The 20,265-nt window shown below is 38.7% G+C and overlaps 1 protein-coding gene across 3 annotated transcripts in view; it reads left to right on the top strand.

Annotated features, from left to right (window-relative positions):
* The first annotated feature begins 736 nt into the window (after window positions 1-736).
* Window positions 737-20,265, top strand: part of SWIP (strumpellin and WASH-interacting protein) — a 121,455-nt gene continuing 101,926 nt past the window's right edge. The window contains exons 1-2 of one of the 3 annotated variants that reach the window (XM_089592296.1): window positions 737-842; window positions 18,649-18,951. In XM_089592296.1, the coding sequence (XP_089448422.1) occupies window positions 18,685-18,951 (267 nt within the window). In that variant the 5' untranslated portion in view covers window positions 737-842; window positions 18,649-18,684. Of the gene's footprint in view, window positions 843-18,427; window positions 18,535-18,648; window positions 18,952-20,265 lie in introns of those variants that run through there. The other 2 variants (XM_089592295.1, XM_089592294.1) reach the window with 2 other exon arrangements.

Raw genomic sequence — 20,265 nt, forward strand, 5'->3', positions numbered from 1 at the left:
AAGGAAAAATCTTTTTTCTCAAAAAAATTAATTCTTATAATTTGATTTAAAAAAATTTGCTCAAACAATTTCTGAGTACATTTCCGCCTGGCAAACTATTTATATACTTCCCCATGCAGTAGTGTGGGGACCCTCTCACACACATGTACACTTCGGCCCTCCGTCCTTCTCCAACCATCCGCTAGGCGTCTAACCATGTCACTCGACCTTCTCGAATGGCGATCGGTGATGCCATGAAAAGAGAGAAGAGGGGACTTGATGTTTCGTCCCGGGAGCACGCCAGGACTCATCAGTAAGGCTGATGACGTGCTCCCTGTCTTAGACACCTATATCGGTGGGGATACCCTAGCTCAATCTTAAACGCCCTTATATATTAACCAACATGAAATCCGGGCACTTGCGAGTGTGGGGACTCTATCCCGTCGGACAAGAACAGCGGCGTTACCCTCTCCCCGCGCGCCTCTCTCCTATCGTCTTCGTCGAGCTGCGCCGCTGCGCAGTTCAGTTCTCGCTCAGTCGCCGCTCAAGCGTACTCGCTCCGGGCTATACTCATAGCTCGTGCCACTAGGCACATGTAACTTTGCATGTTGAAAAAATAAGTTGTTGTCGTTTAATAAATAAAAGAGTACATCATTATCCTGGCCCGATTCACCTCTTGGTGAATCTCATGAACACGGCAGAATTTGGGGCTGCCTTCCTTCTGGCTTGGTGACCTACAGCACTGCAGTACCGACCACCTAGCAAATACCCCAAAGAAGCACATTTTTAACAAGTTGGTGCAAAAAAATTGCGGGCAATTTAATTTTCCCGGTCGATTGCTGATTTCGCATTGTAGATTGTAGGTATGGAATTGTGAACATTCATATCACTTGCTCGCGAAGTTAACAGTAAACATTTGAAGTTATTCTGTAGTATATCAAAGAATTCCAGGACACTAATGGAGATTAAATTTTATTTGATTATAATTAATTACAGTTGAAATGAGTGATTTATGCGATTTGTTAATTGTTGTTATTAAATTTTATCGTTATTGATTTTATTATCGTTATAAATTTTTATAATAATTTCTTACGGTCAAGGTGTTTGGGATTTTTATAAATTGTTATTAAATTTTGTTGCTGTTAATTTTGTAATTAGAATTATATTATAAATTGTTACCGTATTTAGGAACGTTTTCTGCATAAAATCACTGCTCCAAAATTGATTTTCAAAGTTAAATTTGTGTTTTTTGCAATAAAAAAATTATTTCTGCATTACAAGTCGTATAGGAAATCGTTATTCTGTTGATAAGCTATCATTTAATGCAAAAAAACATTGATTATTTGGGGGGGGGGGGTGAATTCCGGAAAAGTACTCAAAAGTGGTGTCAAGTAGTAAGCTTCGAGAGAGTGAGCGGACAATCTTGGGACCTCTCGTCATTGATCGACCGCCATCATAGAGGTATTCGCTATGCGCCTATGTCAGGTGGCACCGTTGAGTGAGAGAAACTGTCCCTTGCTGAGATCGCCAGAATGTACAGAGCCCTATAGAAAAATTTTTTAATAAATCTAAAAAAAGGTTATTAAAAGTGAATTGACCAAATTAATCAGTGATTTGCGTGTGTATTATGTTAGTGTACAGTAATAAACTTTGTTTGGAGTTGCCATGTGTACTAAAAGATTGGAAAAAATAAAAACATGGATTGCGACTGTAATAAAACAGCATGCATAAGTGCATATTCATGCTTGCACTTCTGTGGAGCTTGAAAAATACAAGTACTGCTTACATTTATCTATTTCTGACAACGCAGTGTATAATAAACGTAAGTACACTAATGAGAGGTTAGGTTAACTTTTACACATTTATATTACGTTTCCGTAAATTACTTCTGTGCCTTTAAGCTTTGCATAAGTGTAAGCATTTATATGCACTCAAATATGCTGTGTTATCACAATCGCAATTAATGTTTTTGTTTTTTACAATCTTGTAGTACACATGACAACACCAAACAAAATTTATAACTATACACTAACATAATACATTCAAATCACTCAAATCACTAATTAATTTGGTCAATTCACTCTTAATAACCTTTTTTTAGATTTATTAAAAAATTTTTTCATAAGGCTCTATACATTCTGGCGATCTCAGCGAGGGCAGCGTTGAGTTAGGCGGATTCAATATCGGAACTTTTTCCCTAGATCGTATATATAGCTATACAATCTAGGGAGAATGTTCCGTCGAGCAGACAGCGCAGCAGTGAAGGGGCATTGCCAAAGACACGCGGTAATATTATAACACAAGCGCCTATCACCCAATGACCCAGGGCGCTAACTGGACACACTGTTAAATGAATAATTTTTAATAACACAAGCGCCTACCTCTCAGTGACTTGGCGCGCTTACTGGCCACTCTGTTAAATAAATAATTTTTAATAACACAAGTGCCTATCACCCAATGACCCGGGGCACTAACTGGCCACTCTTTTAAATGTATAATTATTAATAACATAAGCGCCTATTACTTAATGACCCGGGGCGCTAACTAGCCACTCTTTTAAATAAATAATTATTAATAACATAAGCACTTATTACCGTATAACCTGGGGGGCTAATTGCAAATCTAGTAAATAAATAATTATTAATAAATATGTCAAGCACCTTTTTCCTGATGATCAGGGACACTTATTTGCAACACTATCAAATAATAAAAAGTTGATCGATAACATATGTAAACATATGACAATTTTAATTGCCTATCTAGTACGACAGAGATCTTTTTAAATGGCGCTCTGGTAATTCCTTGATAATTTATGATTCAATAGTAGCCAGTAAGCGCCCCGGGTCATAAGGTGATAAGCGCTTGTGTTATTAATAATTATTTATTTAACAGTGTGGCCAGTTAGCACCCTGGGTCATTGGGTGATAGGCGCTTGTGTTATTAATATTACAATTTTGAATTTCCGCGTGTCTTTGGCAATGCCCCTTCACTGCTGTGCTGTCTGCTCGATGGAACATTCTCCCTAGAACGTATAGCTATATATACGATCTAGGGAAAAAGTTCCGATATTGAATCCGCCTAACCCAACGCTGAGCGAGGGACAGTTTCTCTCACTCGACAGCGCCACCTGACATAGGCGCATAGGGAATAAGGGTTATTGGGTTCTTGGTTAAAGGTATTCTTATACCTCTATGATCGCCATTAGAGACTCATCAGGACTTAAGTCATATACTAGTAAGCAAACAGAACGCGGAAAAGTAGCTGATTATCTGGCACAACCCATAAGAATAACATAGGGTTTCACCCGTTATTTGCTGCAAATTATATGTGTATATGTACGCCTTGTATATTTTGTAACGAATGGCGGCGGTTCTGCTGCTCACTCTCTGGAAGCTTACTAGTCATATACTTGTATATATGTATATATCCATACATATACATATATGTATGTATATCGCGACGTATGTATGTGCAAAACGATGCGTTTTCAAGCTCACGGCTTTTCTCATGAGCCTCAAGTGGCAGACATTGTCTCCTCACTCCCTCGAAGCTCACTAGTCGAGGCCTACACACACGATCGAATCAGCGTTGGGTTAGGCGGATTCAATATCGGAACTTTTTCCCAAGATCGTATATATAGCTATACGATCTAGGGAGAATGATCCGTCGAGCAGACAGCACAGCAGTGAAGGGGCATTGCAAAAGACATGCGGAAATTAAAAATTGTAATATTAATAACACAAGTGCCTATTACCCAATAACCCGGGGCGCTAACTGGCCTCTCTATTAAATAATAAAGTGATAATTATTAACACAAGTGCCTATAACCCGATAACCCAGGGCGCTTACTGGCCTCTCTCTATCAAATAATAAAGTATCAATTATTAACGCAAGCGCCTATCACCCGATAACCGAGGGTGCTTACTGGCCACTCTGTGAAATAATAAAATATTAATTGATAGCACAAGCGCCTATTACCTAATGACCTGGGGCGCTAACTGACAGCACTATTATTTGATACAATATTAATTATTAACACAGGCGCCTATCACCCGATGACCTGGGGCGCTCACTGGTCGCTTTATTAAACGATACATATTATTGATTAATAACACAAGCACCTCTGTCACCCAATGACCCAGAGTGCTTACTGGCCACTCTATTGAATAATAAAATATTAATTATTATTACAAACGTTTATCACCTAAAGACCTGAAGCGCTGACTGGTCGCTTTATTGAACGATATATATTATTAATTTATAGCATAAGCGCCTGTCACCCAATGACTTGGGGCGCCTCTCTATTAAATAATAAAGTATTAATTATTGACGCAAGCACCTATCACCCGAGGACCCAGGGTGCTTACTGGCCACTCTGTGAAATAATAAAATATTACTTTATAATAGCACAAGCGCCTATTACCCAATGACCCGGGGCACTAACTGAGAACACTATTATATGATAAAATAATCATTATCAACACAAGCACCTATCACCTGATGACGGTTGTGCTTATAATTGATAATATATATCGTTAAATAAAGCGACCAGTAAGCGCCCTAGGTCATCGGGTGATATGCGCTTGTGTTAGTAATCAATACTTTATTATTTAATAGAGAGGCTAGTAAGCGTCCCGGGTCACTAAGTGGTAGGTGTTTGTGTTAATAATTAATATTTTATTGTTTAATAGACAGGCCAGTAAGTGCCCCGGGTCACTAGGTGATAGGCGTTTGTGGTAATAATTAATATTTTATTATTTAATAGAGTGGCCAGTAAGCATTCCAGGTCATCGGGTGATAGACGCTTGTGTTAATAATTATTACTTAATTATTTAATAGAAAGGCCAGTTTGCGCCTTGAGTCATTGGGTGATAGCCACTCATGTTATTAATATTACAATTCTTAATTTCCGCGTGTCTTTGGCAATGTCCTTTCACTGCTGTGCTGTCTGTTCAACGGAACATTCTCTCTCGATCGTATAGCTATATATACAATCTAGGAAAAAAGTTCCGAAATAGAATCCGCCTAACCCAACACTGATGACCCGAGGTGCTTACTGGCCACTCTATCAAATAATAAAATATTAATTAATAACACAAACTCCTATCACCCGATGACTCGGGTTGCTTACTTGTCACTGTTTAAATTAATAGAAGGTTAATTAATAACCCAAGGGCCTATCACCAAATGATTCGGGGTGCTTACTGATCGCTTTATTAAACGATATATATTATTAATTTATAGCACAAGCGCCTGTCACTAGATGACCCAGGGCGCTTACTGGCCTCCTCTCTATTAAATAATAAAATATTAATTAACTGCACAAGCACCTATTACCTGATAACCGTTGTGCTATTAATAAATAATATATATCGTTTAATAAAGTGACCAATAAGCGCCCCAGGTCACTAAGTGATAGACGTTTGTGTTAATAATTAATATTTTATTATTTAATAGAGAGGCCAGTTAGCGCCCCAAGTCATTAGGTGATAGCTACTTGTGTTATTAATATTATAATTTTTAATTTCCGCGTATCTTTAAGGGGCAATGCCCCTTCACTATTGTGCTGTCTGCTCGATGGAACATTCTCCCTGCATCGTATAGCTATATATACGATCTAGGAAAAAAGTTCCGATATTGAATCCGCCTAACCCAACGCTGTTGGCAGCTAACTTTTGACCCAGTGTTAGGTAAAGGGGATATGATTTTGCATTCTTATCACTAGGACTTATATATAGCTACAGATCCTAGTGAGATCCTAGTGAGAAAAATGCAAAAGCTGCATAGGAGGGGGGAGGAGGCCAGTGGTTCCCCCCAAATGTAACTGGCAAACTTGTGGAAAATTCAAATTGGCTATGTTGTGCCAATACCCAGATAACTTGACACAATTACATGCACAATAACTTGTAAACTAATCCCAAGCTATTTAACCCAACAACTCAATGAACCAATAAGCAGCCTCATGAGTTTAAATAAATAATAAAGTTTATTAATTAACAAAGTAAGGGCCAATCCCTACACGAACCAAGGCACTTACTGGTTGCTTTGATTATTTATGATTTATAAAATAATAACGCAAGTGCCTATCCCCACACAACCAAGGGCGCTTACTGGTCACTTACTTAAATTACTATAAACAAAATAATAACGCAAGCACCTATCCCCTTACAACCAGGGAAGCTTACTAGTTACTTTCTTTATTGAGATTTTAATCCACTGCGTGAGGCTTTCAGGATTCGGGAAAAAGCCAGGAAGGATAACAAGAAGGGAAAAGCACTAAACACTTTGTAGAGAAATCAGAATTATTATTATTTAGAATAAACTGTCGTAATACCGTCTTTACAAGCTGTTGTTACAATTAAGTCTTTACTGGCTAGAGACTAGCGATCAACTGAACTGGCCTGATGCGCAGCATCGGGGCTCGCGTATGCACAGTACATATATAATAGCAGAGATGGCGCTTTATACAAACTCTTATTCTAACACTCCCTTCAGTTTAAGGAGCGCCTATCTCTGAACGGTTATAAGAAATAAGTAATGTAAAAGTAATAAATAAAATGTATCAATGGGTCAGCCTTAATCTCGCTGTTTTTCGGGTCTTTGAAGTCTGCTCACTGATTTTTGTTACCTAAAAACAGAATTCAAACCATAAGGATTAGATTCTTTTGATTAAACGAGATTCACTGTCATGTAGTTTTAACAGTCATTTAGTAATTTTGCAGTCATTTTCTCATGCAATTCAATCGGTAAGGCTTTAGTAAAAATTTCGGCAATCTGTTCTTTAGAGGCAATCCACTTGATTTCTGTGAACCCATATTTAGCACATTCTTTCACATAATGTTCTCGCACTGATGACATGTGTCTGAGTTTAGTTCCTCCATAAGATTTGGCGCTGGCTTCGGCTGCTTTATTGTCACACCACACAGTCATAGGATAGAGTGCGATATTTAGCACTGCTGTCAAGGTGTTTCTTAGAGCCATGAGTTCTTGACATGCCTCACTCATAGCTATATATTCAGCTTGGCAGGTTTACAACGAGACGTAAGTTTGTTTATGCGTTCTCCAAGATACAGAGTCGCCAAATAGTTTTATGACGTATCCACTCGTCGTATGCAAATCTTTGCAGTCTGCGAAACTTGCGTCCGAATAAGCCGTCATGATTTCTGTGCTTCCTTTAAAAGTCAGTCCTTTCTTTCTAGTTCCATTGAGGTAACGGAAAACTCTCTTGACCATTTGTCTATCTTCTTCTGTGGGATTGATCTGATGTCTACTTAACACGTTCACTGCATAAGATATATCAGGTCGAACAGTGTTTGCTAAGTACAGCAAACTGCCGACTGCTTCTCGATATGGGGAATCTTCTGGCCTATTCACACTTTGCTCTTCTTCGTTTCCAGATTCTTCTCTGTCTCTTCGTTGCTGATTTATGACTTGTCTCGTCACCATAGGTGTCCTGCACTGTCGTGCATTGTCGAAACCAAACCTCTGCAGTATTTTGTTCGTATATTTGTCCTGTGTTAAACGAATGATTTGATTTCTTCTGTCTCTGTCGATTTGTATTCCCAGGAAATTATTTGCTTCCCCTAGATCTGTCATTTCGAATTCGGCTTTAAGCTTATCACTCACTTCTGTAAGTTTATCGACATCGTTGCTTGCCATCAGCATATCATCCACATACAAAATCAAAAATAGAAATTTGCTTTCACATTTCCATATGAAAAGACAGGGCTCACTTGGGTGTTCCTGGAGTCCTATTTTTGTAGCAGTCTCTGAAAACCTCTCATACCAGCGTTTGGGACTAATTTTAAGACCGTACAGGGATCTTTCCAACTTGCACACTTTGGTTTTTCTCAACTCTTGGGCACACGGAACACCATCAGGTATTTCCATGTATATATCATCATTCAATGTACCATTCAAGAAGGCAGTCTTTACATCAAGCTGTCGTGTTTCCAAGTTATATTTGTTTATGACTGCCAGTAAGACTCGAATCACTGCTAGTCTTGAGACTGGAGCATAAGTTTCCATCAGATCATATTGGTTTCTGTCTTTAAATCCACGGATCACTAACCTGGCTCTATATTTTATGTTTCCAGAGTTGTCTTCTTTCCTTTTCAGAACCCACCGGGAGTCAATTATATTTGGTTTTCTACCTTTGCTATCACTCATTGGTTTATTTACAATTTTCCAAACAAAGTTGTCATTCATCGACTTCAGTTCCTCTTCTATTGCTTTCCGCCATTCTGTGTTGTTTTTGCTCTTCAGAGCATCTTGGTAGTTGGTTGGATCTTTGTAAATTTCTGCTAACAATGCATGATATACTTCATCCTGATTTAGATCCACAGAGCAGTCTTCTTCGTTAAAATTTTCCTGTCCAAATCTGATTTGATTATTTGAGTCATGAGGCACCTGCAGTCCTGTGAAACTAGTGTCATATATTAGCTTCTGTCGTTTCGCTGGTAAGAGCTCTTCCGTATTTCCTGAACCAGATGTTTTCAGCGGTCGTCCTTTCTTTCGTTTGACGATTTCTCCCTTCGTTTTTGTGTTTTCTTCCGTCTCTTCGTCGAACTTCAGGAGCCAGCAGTCGTTATCAACTGTCGTTGTAACTAATTCCCAATTCACTATATCGTTTTTCAGGTATCTGTCTTTGTATACCAGTCGTTTATTGAATCTCACATCTTTGCTTTCATAAAATTTTCCGTCTTCAGGTTTCATCAGGATAAATCCTGTGATTGTGTATCCCACTAGAACAATTCGTTGAGCTAACGGACCGAACTTCGGGCCGGAATTTCTTTGAATCTTCATGTATCCCAAGCACCCAAACCGTTTCAGTTGTTCGATATTGAGATTCTTATGCGGCGCAAATTTTTCCAACGGAATTTCCATTCCATTCGACCTGTGAGGTGTTTGGTTGTAAGCATAAACTGCTGCACTCAGAGCCAAGTCCCACATGTTCTCTGGGAGGCCGGAGTCGAACACGTAGACTCTTGTCTTCTTTGCGATTGTTTGGTTGAATCGTTCTGCCGTCCCGTTGTGCTCCGGTGTATCCAGGCTAGCTAGCTGCAGTTCGGCCCCCAGTTCCTTTAAGACCTCTCGGGTATGGCCACCAGTGAATTCCGTACCTTGGTCAGACCTAAGATAGCAGAACTTGGCGTCATACCCCAAGATGTTTCTGGCGCTCCGGACAAAATTTTCCAGGCAAATCCCTGTATCACTTTTAGCTTTCATTGGATATGCCATGGCCATTCTTGAGTAATCATCCACAAACACTGACACAAACTTGTAGCGTTTGGGGTATGAAGTTGGACTTATGGGACCCATGGTATCCGAATGAATAATTTGGAGGGGAGCGGTGGATCTCACTCTAACTGTTTTAGCCGGAAGTTTGTTGAATTTTGCCTTGGAGCATACATCACAATTAGCTATACTGTCATCAAATATCACTTTCTTCAGATCTTTGCAATTTGGAAATTTCTTCTGAAATGCCTTTAGATAAGCGAGGGAAGCATGCCCTAATCTCACGTGCCATAGTATGGCCTCGTTAATGGGGCTTGTTTTTTCGAGAGTTCTATAGCTGTCATTAATGGGTGTGTTGTACACGCTTATTTTATTAGGATTCAGAAGCTTACGGTCATTGACTGAGTTATCAAAGCAAGATCCTATGGGTTGTAGTGCCAACGGATTTCCAATAGCTTCCTCTTGCTCGACATTTTTACTTAAGTCTCTGTCTTGTTCACTGTCTTTTGTTATAGCTTTGCTTCGTGTATTATACCGAGGTTCACCCGAGCTATTCGTCACTAGATATGCATATTTCCTGTCAAAATTGTTTTTATCTTTATTGTGAACATTTAATTCAACAAGCCAGTATGGCTGTCGATAGACTCCTGTGACGAATGACTCGTTCGAAGTCGGGTCAAATATATCAATTTTGTTATTATCGAGATATATGGCCAGGCCTGAATCCACAAATTTTCTCAAAGAAAGTAAGTTTTCCGACAAGGATTCAGAGCAGATCACATTATTTAATGTCAGATCATGGTTATTATTTTTACCGACGATGGTGCCTTCTCCCTCTGTTTTCAAGTCTGCCAGAGGATTACTATTCGCGCACTTAATTTTGCTTGTTTTATTACAATTTAAGCTCTTAAATACTAGCCGAGAGTTTACCAAGTGGTCGGTCGCTCCTGAGTCAGCGATGAATTTAACTAGATTGTAATTGTCGGTCTTTAATTTATTTGCAGAACTTGAAAACAGCGAAGAGGCAATGTCGCTTTGCTTAAAAACAGTCTTACCTTTCTTGTCATTTGTGTTTCCACTCTGTCCTTTAGTTTTACTTTCATTTTTACTAGTTTTATGACTGTCCCTTTTCTGTCTTTTGTTTTGGTTGTTATTTTCACTGTCATGCTCCCTTTTTCCCCTTTTATTTGTCGAATTTTTAGATCCTTGTCCGTCTTTGTTTTCCCGTCTTTTGAAGTCCCAATTTAAATTTTTCTTCTCACCTGATTTGGCAGCCCTGCAATTTTTCTTATCCTCCATGAGGTTCCGTTGAAGCCTTCCGCAGGAGTAGCACTTTCTCATTCCTGCGTCGACCGGGCAGTTATAGGAGTGGTGCCCGTAGTCATCGCACCGATAACACCGTTCGTTATCGTGGGTTGAGTTGGGCTGGTGCACCCGTAGCGCTGTTGCAGGCGCAGTTCCCCCAGCAGCTCCGGTCCTCTGTCGTCTCGACTCTGTCTTTAAAAAGAAAGATTTCAAACGGTCATAAGTCATCCTTTTTCCTTGCGCATCTTCAATCACAGCGTCGAAGGTTTCAATCTGCGCTACGTTATTAACGACGGCATTATAGAATGCGTCACGTATTTCTTCTTCTGACAAGGGTTGTTTTCCCTGTAAATTTTCGTAGCTTCTGAGAAGTTCTTCAAATTTATCAACGAAATCAGACCCTGTCATTTTATTTGGGAAATACCGAAAAGTATACAGTTTTCGTCTGATTTCATTTGACGATAAGTTTGACTCGTTTCTTTTGATTTCTTTCAATTTATTTAGCAGTTCTTTGGGATCGGAATAATGAGCAGTCTTTAGATGGTAAAAGTCATCAATGTGATTGATTATAACATGTCGTACCCTTTCTTTGTGATCATCTAATTCTTTGGCAGACAGAAATGTGGGAAACTCAACGGTATCATCCAAGACGTACAGTAGTTTTTTAATTTTTAATTCTGAAAATAATTTATCGAGAAACAATTCTATCTTTGTTTTAGGGGTTAATTTATAATCATAACGGGACGGTGAGTCCTTGTTTAACAGTTCGAGTTGGAACCTTTCACTCCGATCAAGATCAGTCGTTCTGTCATGCAGTACTCGATTTAGGGTTCTTTCTGAGAGTGGATCAATTTTGTGTTTACGATTTTGATTTGGTGAAGGTATTGCAGTAGAGTTTAACGCGTCTACTCCAAAATTTGATTGACCTATCTCTTGAGCTGTCATAAAGTGTTCCAGTCGTTCGGACAACCTGGACATTGTCGCCACTGCCTCTTCTAAGGCGCTTATACAGGCAACGGCCTCAGTCGTGGTCTGTACAGCACTCTGGTGCTCCGCCCTCTGCCGTTCTTCAAGCCAGCCAATCCGACGTCTCAGGCTGTCCCTTTCTTCCGCGGCCGCACTCCTTCTAACTAAAAGTTCATTTTTATCAATTGCCTGTCTTGAGTAGTTATTGATAACTTGTCTTTGAGTGACCAGTTTATCTTTTTCTCTGTCGTATTTAAAATTAACGTTTTCATTCTTTATTATTTTCGGCTTTCCCGAGATAGTTGAACTCGTTGATTTCTCTTTTGGAACTCTGTCACGATAATTTCCGAAATGCATTTCGTCAAAACTCTCATCGTCCGTCCTTTTATCAGTCAGAAGTTCAGTCTTTTGCAGTTCCGTCGTTTTAAACAGTGCTTTCTTTGAATACCCGGGCGAGAAATCAAGCGCGTCCAAAAATTTTGGGACTTGCGAATTTTCAGTCCTTTTTGCAGACAGGGTTACAACGCCGCCAGAGTTTCTAATTGTTCGCGATATTTTGTCAAACTCTGAGGGCTTAAAGTTACCCTTTGAGATAGCTGCGATCGATTCTTTCTTATTTGCGAATAGAATTAATCCGTCTTCTAATCTCACAGATGAATCTCTTACGAGATCTTCTCCGCAAATATCCACACCGAGTTGGAAAAGTCGCATATACGCGTCGATCACATCTTCATCTAAAATAAAGTCGTCATGACGTAAGCTTACCTGTTTATTTCCAAGAAGGGATACAACTGGAAATGTACAAGCGTGCGTAAACAACGAGACACAGTTGTTCATGCACACTGCACACGTTACCACTTTGCGCGCGAAGCGCAGGCAGGTTGGGCCGCCCCTTCCCCACGCACACGTAAACCGTAGAATACATACAGTCCGGCACGCCGGGATGTAATTAAAGGAAGAAAAGATGGCGCATGAGCTGCTCGTACATGCACACACATATGTGAACACAACACATGCGCGCGCACTACGGGACTACAAAGAGGAAAGAAACGAGCCGACCGCCATGATTGCGCCGCGGTGACGGCGTTCTGGCACACAGGTGTGACCAGGCGTCCCCAGCCCCAACCCGGCGCCTCGGCCGCCCGCGACAGCAACCACGGACAGCGCCGCCAATCCGTCCGTGCGCTCGCTCACCTCCTCTTCCAGGGCTAGGCCCAGCCAAAAGGCAACGAATTTTAAGCACGAAAAATGACTGCCCCCTTAACACAATTACAATGCAGGACTCACTAATACCTTGGCATGCTGTGTCCTTCATGATCCTTCCTCTTCCCTCCTGTCCTTGTATCCTCGTCTCCGGTGACACAGCTCGTGCCTCCTCCACGCCTTCCGCCGCACCTTCTAACCCAGTTGGGGCCACCTCGCTGTCGTTGGCCGACGTCTCGCCGTCATTCACTCGCACCTCTACCTCGACCCCGATCTCATTTACTGGCACCTCTGCTTCGAGCCCAATCTCACCTCCTGGCACTTCTGCCTCGAACCCAATCTCATTTACTGGCACGTTGCTTTCTTCACTTTCACTCATTTTAGTAGTTGCTAGATGGAAAAGAGAAAAAAACGCGTCAATCCCGGCGCAAGTCCCTTATCACAAAGAAAAGCCCCGCGCAGTGGAAGCGTGCTGGGCCCATAACCTATTGAGATTTTAATCCCCTGCGTGAGGCTTTCAGGATTCGGGAAAAAGCCAGGAAGGATAACAAGAAGGGAAAAGCACTAAACACTTTGTAGAGAAATCAGAATTATTATTATTTAGAATAAACTGTCGTAATACCGTCTTTACAAGCTGTTGTTACAATTAAGTCTTTACTGGCCAGAGACTAGCGATCAACTGAACTGGCCTGATGCGCAGCATCGGGGCTTGCGTATGCACAGTACATATATAATAGCAGAGATGGCGCTTTATACAAACTCTTATTCTAACATTCTTAAATTACTATAAATAAAATAATAACACAAGCGCCTATCTCCTTACAACCAGGGGCACTTACTGGTTGCTTACTTCAATTACTATAAATAAAATAATAACGCAAGCGCCTATCCCCACACAACCAGGGGCATTTGGTCACTTACTTCAATTACTATAAATAAAATAATAACGCAAGCGCCTATCCCCACACAACCAGGGGCACTTACTGGTCACTTACTTAAATTACTATAAATAAAATAATAATGAAAGCGCCTATCTCTTTACAACCAGGGGCACTTACTGGTTGCTTACTTAATTTACTATAAATAAAATAATAACACAAGCGGCTATCCCCACACAACCAGGGGCACTTACTGGTCGCTTACTTATTTACTATAAATGAAATTGTTATGAAAGCGCTTATTCCAACATGACCCAGGGCGCCCACTGGTCGCTTCGATTATTCACAATAAATAGAATAATGTGAACGCTAACCCCCACATGACCCGAGAGGCTTGCATGATTCAATCGATTTAAAATAATTATACTGACCAGTAGCCACCCCTGGTTGTGTGGGGATAGGCGCGTGCGTTTTTATTTTATTTATAGTAAATTAAGTAAGTGAAGAGTAAGCTCCCTCTGTTGTGTGGGGATAGGCGCTTGCGGTATTATTTTATGAATCATAAATAATTAAAGCAACCAGTAAGCTCCCCTGGTTGTGTGGGCATTGGCGCTTGCGTTATTATTTTATTTATAGTAAATTAACTGAGCGACCAGTAAGTGCCCCTGGTTCTGTGAGGATAGGCACTTGCGGTATTGTTTTATTAATCACAAATAATTAAAGCAACCAGTAAGCTCCCCTGGTTGTGTGGGGATAGGCGCTTGTGGTATTATTTTATTAATCATAAATAATTTAAGCAACCAGTAAGCTCCCCTGGTTGTGTAAGGGTATAGGCGCTCGCGATATTATTTTATTTATAGTAAATATGTAAGCAACTAGTAAGTGCCCCTGGTTGTAAGGGGATAGGTGCCTGCGTTATTATTTTATTTATAGTAATTTTAGTAAGCAACCAGTAAGCTCCCTCGACTGTGTGGGAATAGGCGCTTGCGGTATTATTTTATCAATCTTAAATAATTAAAGCAACCAGTAAGCTCCTCTGGTTGTGTTGGGATAGGCGCTTGCGTTATTATTTTATTTATAGTAATTTAAGTAAGTGACCAGTAAGTGCCCCTGGTTATAAGGAGATAGGCGCTTGCGTTATTATTTTATTTATAGAAAATAAGTAAGCGACCAGTTAGCCCCCCGAGTTGCCAGGTGATTGTCGCTTGCCTTATTACTTTATTTATTGTAAAATAACTAACCAACCAGTAAGCGCCCCAGGTTGTGTGGGGATAGGCGCTTGCGTTATTATTTTATTTATAATAAATAAGTAAGCAACCAGTAAGTGCCCCTGGTTGTAAGGAGATAGGCACTTGCGTTATTATTTTATTCATAGTAAATAAGTAAGCAACTAGTAAGTGCCCCTGGTTGTAAGGGGATAGGCGCTTGCGGTATTATTTCATCAATCATAAATAATTAAAGCAACCAGTGAGCTCCTCCTTATATCTTAGTTGCCTGATTTTTAAATGTTTCTTTTAATACAGAGACAACTTAGAGTATCAATAAATAGAAGAAAAGTTAGCACAACTCGAGGATGATCACGAGAGATAAAATGTTAAAATTATGTTTACTAACTAGAAGATTTTTTGTAAATTAATTTTGTACTTTCGTACGAAGTATTTTTTTTCCACCGTATCAAAATAGACATTTTTAATTTTTTATCGAGGTCAAATTTGTGTTAAGTTAACAGAAACCTATCTATAAACAGCTTTTTTCTACAATTTGGCGGTTTTTTTAATTTTTTTGGCCGCATGAAATTTGCTTATTTAAATTTTAACTTTTTATTTCGAATTTGGGTTAAGCAACCACAAATATCCCAATAGACTAATTTTTGACTAAAATGGCCGATTTGTTCATGCACTCAGCCGCCATATTGGATCCGCCAGTTTAAATTATGAACTAAAAATATTAAATTCATGTTCAGCAGACCAGAAAACTCCTATGGACTAAGGCTGCGTATAGATGGAGTCTGGGAGTCTGTCCCACCTGAAAAAGAAAGACGGAATTTCATGTGTGATTACTTCTGTAATACCTTCAGGAAAGCCATGTAGTATTACATATGGTTTTACGTATGGCATTACATAAGGGGTTTTAGCTTGGTGATGCCATACATAATTTCATTTGAAAAAACACATAGAATTACAAATTTGAGGAAGGAAAAAAATTTTTTCATCTAGAAATAACCCAATTAAAAACTTTAATGCTGAATCAATGCTGAATCAACGTTGATTTTAGCGATAAATTAATGCTGAACCAACGTTGAATCAACGTTGATTCCATGAACGACGGAACACTGAAATCAGTCGTAATTTACATTGTTGATTCAACAATGATTCAACGTTGAATGAACACTGATTCAACGTTGAATTAGCGTTGAATCAGCGTTGATATAAACGTTAATTTAATAATAGAAAAATATAATGCGTATTCAATACAGATTAACATCAAATAACTGAACCCCCCTGTTTTGGTGTTACTATAAGAATAGTACCTTCATAACCGTCGAAATATCTGCTCCAAATGTTATTATACTACTTTGTAATTTTTTAAAATTTAATTTTAACGTTTTGATAAACGCTGAATCAACGCTGATTCCATGTTGAATCAGTGTTGAATCTACAATGTAAATTACGACTGATTTCAGTGTTCCGTCGTTCATGGAATCAACGTTGAATCGAGGTTGATTCAACGTTGGTTCAGCGTTGATTCAACTCTAAAATCAACGTTGATTCAGCATTGATTCAGCATTAAAGTTTTTGATAGGGAACTGCAGATTACTGTAATGCGTCATTTTCTGTGAACTACTAGTGTTACTGTCTGGATGATAACTCCAAAACAAGGGGCTTCAAGTTATACTTCAGGAATGAAAAAAAAAATTGAAAAATTAAATTTTTTTCTATAGCAGTGAAATCAGCTGAACCTCCTTGTTTTGGAGTTATCATCCCGATGGTAAGACAAATTTTTATTATGGTATTTTGCAGTTATTTCCAGATGATAGAAATTTCTTCTTTTTCCAATTAGTAATTCCATGTGTTTTTCCATATGGAATTACATATGGCATCACCAAGCTAAAACCCTTTATGTAATGCCATATGTAAAACCATGTGTAATGCCATATGGCTTTCCTGAAAGTATTACAGAAGTAATTCTACATAGAATTCCGACATTTTTTTTCAGGTGGGACCGGCAATGAATGAATGAAGCCCATAAGAGTGACATAGCTTCCATCAGCGTTGGGTTAAGAAGATTCCCGCAGTGGAAATTACGGTCAGTAACATGAAAGTTACTGACACTAACATACCAATCTATAGTGTTGATGAAGCGAATAGGCAGAGAAGGATGGCGCATTCCAGAGGTTCTCACCGTTGCTCCCAAATGTGACTAGCAAACATGTGAGAAATAACACCAGCGCCAATCACCACATCACCCGCGACGATTACTGGTCGCTTCAATTATTTATAAAAAACATTATAATAAAACAAGCGCCAATCCCCACACAAGCTAGGGCGCTTACTGGTTGGTTAGTTATTTTACAATAAATAAAGTAATAAGGCAAGCGACAACCACCTGGCAACTCGGGGGGCTAACTGGTCGCTTACTTATTTGACAATAAATGTAATAATAAGACAAGCACCAATCCCAACGCAACCCAGGGCGCTTACTGGTCGCCAACTTATTTGACAATAAATATAATAATAAGACAAGCGCCAATCTCCACACAACCCGGGGCGCTTACTGGTCGCTGTAATAATTGATAAAATTTATCAAGTAACAACGCGAGTGCTCAAGACCTGACTATTCAGGGTACTCACTGCTTACTACTGGTTGCGCTTAATTTGCGCTTAAATTGTTATTTGATGCTTTTTAATAATAATTAATGCTACCAGTAAGCACCCCGGATCGTGTGGGAATTGGCGCTTGTCTTATTATTATATTTATTATAAATAATTGAAGCGACCAGTAAGCGCCCTGAGTTGTGTGGGGATTGGCGCTTGTGTTATTTCTCACATGTTTGCTAGTCACATTTGGGTGATTTGGGAGCACCGGTGAGAACCTCTGGAATGCCCCCTCTTCCTCTGCCCTTTCGCTATTTCAACACTCAATAGATTGGTCTGTTAGTGAAAGTAACTTTCATGTTACTGTCAAGTAATTTTCACTGCGGGAATCCTCATAATTTAACGCTAGTTTTCATTTGATTTGAGAAAGATTGCCAGTCAGGCAGACTTCCAGACTCCATCTAAACGCTGCCGAATTTTTGTACAATTTTGGTCAAATTTTAATTTTTTTGGCCGTCATATTGGATCCGCCATTTTGACTTTTAGATGCCAATGCCAAATTCGAATTTGGCAACCCATTAAAAGCCAATATAGACACTATATTTGGAACAAAAATGTCATCTGTTTCTTAAATATCAATTGATCTTCTGAAGAGAACGCTGTAGGGGGTGCCTTTGGGGGGTGGTTTTTACCCCCAATTCACTTTTTTTTCAGTTCGGACCAATTTCCCTGTATTCTGTTATCTTTAAGCTTGAAGCTCTAAAAAGAATCATCTTGATTGGTATAATGTATAATGCAGCTGCCACTATTTAACCATTAAATTTAATCATGTAATTATTTTACAAGCACACAATGAGAAGCTATACACGTACCTGCTCAATCATTTCTTACATAGCTCCAACTACAAAGTAATTAGAATTTCGTAATGAGCTACAGCTAATTTTTTAACGTACAATTTATTTAATTTGTCCGCTTATTACAATGAACGCTTCCACATTTACTGTTGTGCTTCATTTTATGTTACTTAACCCCTAAGGTATTTACTCAGAAACTCTATACTATGACGGGAGATTTCCGCACTGTTTCATTAAGAGTTGTGTGAAATATTTTTGTGGTGTAATTATCTGCGCCTTACCATAAGCTTCAAAAGAGTAAGTCTAGCTTTGAGTACATGAACTTGTATATGGTTAAACTTTATTTTTACCCTCTTTTTCTTAATGCCAGCGATAAAAATTTATATTTATACTCAAATTTTTTTATTTCAGCGCAAGCTCTTACAAGTACTTAGTTACTTGTTCAAGATGATGGAAGAACAAATGTTTGATTTGAAAAGAGGTGGAATGATATGTAAAGCAGCTGGTGCTGCTCAATTACGCAAGTATGGCCAATACTTTGAATATTTGGAAAATACATGCTGGCAAGTGTCTCCAGCTCTCGAGTACATTGCTGAAGGGCCAGTCAGACTCACCTACAAAATTAATGAAGACATAAATGTATCATCTCTTGCAGAAACTGGAAATACATTTTTTTCTAAAATACTTACTACTGTTTGTGGAACATGTAGAGAGGTAAGTCTGTTAATGATTATCCATTTTAGGTATATCAAGTTAGCAGCATCAAGTAACAACTTCTACGACAAAATTTATGGACAATTTCTATCTCATTTCTTGCTGATTCGTTACTCAAAAACAAAATTTGTTACTACTTCCAGAACTTAATTATAAAAAGTTTTGCTAGCTTGATATCACTTTTTTTGACTTTAATGGGCTATAGCAAATCTGGAAGAAGGAAATTTGTTGCTTGTTTGATGCCTCAAAGACGATCATACTATTAGATTTTAGTTAGTTAAATGTTTTGTGAAAGGAAAATATTGTTATGATTTTTATATCTTTGCTCGGATTCCTGTGTAATTTTTTCAATAGGCTTAAATCCTATCTTGAAAGTATAATGGCCTCAAAGTAAAGTCTCAATAGCGTTGGCTACTGCCTACTGGCTTACATTTGATGGTGCAACTAGCCATCAAATAAAAATTAGATAAAAGTATCAATGCCAACATGGACTTAAAACTTCTGTTACTATGGGGAAACAGCATGTATTTCAATAATTGATGAGCAAAAAAAATGTTTATTTGATATAATTTATATAATACTTCCCAGGCATAACAAAATAATCGGAAATTTCTTGATCATGAGAAAAAATCGCTTTCAACAACAACATCATTTAAAATAACGTAAAAATTTATAGGCCATGTTGATAGTGATTTTAAGTCATAACTTTTTTCTCTGGTTGTTTAGGTCGTAAGTTGTCATTGTTTTCGTATAATTTCTTATTGCAGGTTAGGTGTGCCCAGTGACACGTAGTGATGTGATGGCCAAATATGGTACTGAGAAAACCAGGTGATAGGAATGAAATCATCATTACACACCACTTAAAAATAACAAAAAGACAAAATAAAAGGCTTTGAGAGGATAGAAAAAAGTGTCTTTAAGTGCTTGAGTTTACAATAACAATGTCAGTTAGTTTCTTCGGTTGTCTCCTGATCATATTAAAAAAAAAAAAACGACGAATAAACCTGCACTAGTTAGGTTACGTTTTCGTAAACATTCGGAGCTGAAGCTCTTTGAGACGGTCAGTGACTTCCAGTAATCATTTCTAACGCCACTTTTTACGAGAACATAACCTAAAAAGTCCGGGTTTATTCGTTGTTTTCATTTAATATGATCACGAGACAACCGAAAAAACTAACTCTACCTAGTTATTGTAGATTCAAGCACTTAAAAACTCTTTTTTTTTTCTTCTGTCAAAGCCTTTTAATTTGTTTTTTTGTTATTTTAAAGTGGTTTGTGATGATAATTTCATTCCAATCACCTGGTTATTTCAGT

The sequence above is a fragment of the Copidosoma floridanum genome, unplaced genomic scaffold (assembly GCF_036245765.1).
Source record: "Copidosoma floridanum isolate Cflo_tuat_1 unplaced genomic scaffold, Cflo_Japanese_pri ptg000015l, whole genome shotgun sequence".
NCBI lineage: Eukaryota > Metazoa > Arthropoda > Insecta > Hymenoptera > Encyrtidae > Copidosoma > Copidosoma floridanum.